Genomic DNA, 2,500 nt, shown 5'->3' on the forward strand with positions numbered 1-2,500 from the left:
GCCTGGCCTTCTCTGTCACCTACCAGAGGTAGAGGTCACTTCAATGTCATGAATACGTCCGGTTCAGACAGAGTTAATTTGTTTTAAACATCTTCATTTCACTAAATACTTTGCAGCCAAATGATATATTTTCTTTATAAAGTGTTTATTACTTTATTTCTTCACACGGATCGTTTAGAAGTGATAAAGTTGAGATATGAACTCACAGTTAATTACAATGATTTCTCCATTAATGATTCTTCACAGCGACACTTTAAGAATAAGAAAGAATAATCAAAAATAACAAAAAATAATCCAGATTAAAGCAGAATAATCAAGAATAATAAAGAATAATGAAGAATAATAAGGAATAATGCAGACAAATACAGAATAATGCAGATTTATCCAAATTATTCCAGATTAAAGCAGAATAATAAAGAAAAATGCAGAATTATCAGAATAATCAGAATAATTCTGGCCTGTACCTTTAAGAGACGTCAACCTTTCGGTCCTGTTCCTTCAGGATGAGCCGTCCCAGTAAAATCGTCCTCCTGGACGCGGATGGCACCACAGCCTTCGAGTACAGCGTCCCCAAAGGACAGTCGGACATGGTAAGACTCCTCCCCCTTCTCCCCCCCCCTCCATGAGGCTTGTTTCCATTAAGTGTGTATGTGCGTTTCCAGAGAGATTAAGTGCTGTTGTGATGAATGCTCCTCTCTCCATGACTTTCCCCTCCCATAACTCACTCCACAATAATAAACGATAAACACACACACACACACACGCACACACACACGCGCACACACACACGTCCTCTCCGCCCCGTTGGCTCTCCCTGAGCCGAGGCTGATTGCTGTAAACATCAACAGACGCTCGCTCGCTCTCCGCCGTCGGGGTCAGAGGTCGACCCGGACCGACTTTAATAAAAGCCAAACATTATCGCGATAAATCAGCGGAGACGTCGCGGTAACCGTGGTACACGTGCACGTGCACATGCACGTCTCCTCAGGATTTTGGCTCGTTCACTTCCCACCAAGATACACACATCTCGTCATCCAGACGCAGCCCCCCGAGGAGGGCCCAGGAATTATGATTTTTATATAAATATCGCTGTCAGGCACCAGAGGACCTCGGGGAAAACACACGCACGCACACACACACACACGCACACACACACGCACAGGGGGGGGGAATACTTTAGTAAAAGAGACATTTCTCACACTGCGACGGAATGCATCGCTAATTAAAAATGGAGATTACCTCCTGAACCCTGGAAGTTATGAGGCGCCCCCCCCCCCCCCCCACACACACACACACTTTCCTAAGTAGTGGCTTTGGTTGACGGGTTGCAGTCTGCGGTTCCGAGAGAACAATCAGATTCAACAGATGTGTTTCGTCTGCGGCTCTTTTTTAAATTCTCATGAAATGTTTGGCGACTAAAGTGCACCTGTGTGTGTGTGTGTGTGTGTGTGTGTAGATCTGCGGCGTGTGGAAGAACCTGGCGAAGCCTCTGATGCGGCGGCTGCAGTCCGAGCTGATGCGCATCAGCATGACAGCGGCGGCGGGCGGACGCGGAGACGTGGAGGGAAAGATCATCAAGCACAGGGCGCTGTTTGCCGGTGCGTTCAGGGACATCACGTTATACACACACGTCGTACCGAGCAGAGGACGTGTGTAACGTGTGTGTGTGTGTGTGTGTGTGTGCAGAGACCTTCAGCTCCACGCTCACGTCGGCGGAGGAGAGCTCGGGCGCCGGCGGCCTCGCCATGCTGACGCTCAGCGACACGGAGAACAACCTGCATTTCATCCTCGTGCTGCAGGGCCTCGTCCGGCACCGCGGGAGAGGTGAGCGGCCCCCAGGAGCCGGGTCGGTTCTTCTTCTTCCTCTCTGCATTTTTAGATCTAATACCCCCCCCCCCCCATCCAACTCCCCACCCAGAGCCCCAGTTGGTGCCCATCAGAGTCCAGCTGGCGTACCGGCAACACGTCCTGAGGGAGATCAGAGCCAACGTCACCTCACACGTGAGTACCTCCATGTTACCCTCAAATATATATATATACAGGACTGTCTCAGAAAATTAGAATATTGTGATAAAGTTCTTTATTTTCTGTAATGCAATTAAAAAAACAAAAATGTCATGCATTCTGGATTCATTACAAATCAACTGAAATATTGCAAGCCTTTTATTCTTTTAATATTGCTGATTATGGCTTACAGCTTAAGAAAACTCTAAAATCCTATCTCATAAAATTTTAATATTTCCTCAGACCAAGTAAAAAAAAGATTTATAACAGCTGAGTGTTTGTCAAGGCTCAGGAAACCCTTGCAGGTGTTTCGAGTTAATTAGACAATTCAAGTGATTTGTTTAATACCCTACTAGTATACTTTTTCATGATATTCTAATATTTAGAGATAGGATATTTGAGTTTTCTTAAGCTGTAAGCCATAATCAGCAATAAATCAGAATAAAAGGCTTGCAATATTTCAGTTGATTTGTAATGCATCCAGAATGCATGACAT

At 45.8% G+C, this 2,500-nt stretch overlaps 1 protein-coding gene across 2 annotated transcripts in view; it reads left to right on the forward strand.

The window, feature by feature from the left end:
* Positions 1–2,500, forward strand: part of chrd (chordin) — a 17,961-nt gene that overhangs the window by 6,229 nt on the left and 9,232 nt on the right. For both annotated transcript variants that reach the window (XM_056441676.1, XM_056441675.1), the window contains 5 exons: positions 1–28; positions 503–590; positions 1,457–1,598; positions 1,687–1,824; positions 1,919–2,001. The exon at positions 1–28 is cut by the window's left edge and continues 90 nt beyond it. In XM_056441676.1, the coding sequence (XP_056297651.1) occupies positions 1–28; positions 503–590; positions 1,457–1,598; positions 1,687–1,824; positions 1,919–2,001 (479 nt within the window). The remainder of the gene's footprint in view (positions 29–502; positions 591–1,456; positions 1,599–1,686; positions 1,825–1,918; positions 2,002–2,500) is intronic.

This window comes from Pseudoliparis swirei, chromosome 20, assembly GCF_029220125.1.
Source record: "Pseudoliparis swirei isolate HS2019 ecotype Mariana Trench chromosome 20, NWPU_hadal_v1, whole genome shotgun sequence".
In the NCBI taxonomy this organism is placed as follows: domain Eukaryota; kingdom Metazoa; phylum Chordata; class Actinopteri; order Perciformes; family Liparidae; genus Pseudoliparis; species Pseudoliparis swirei.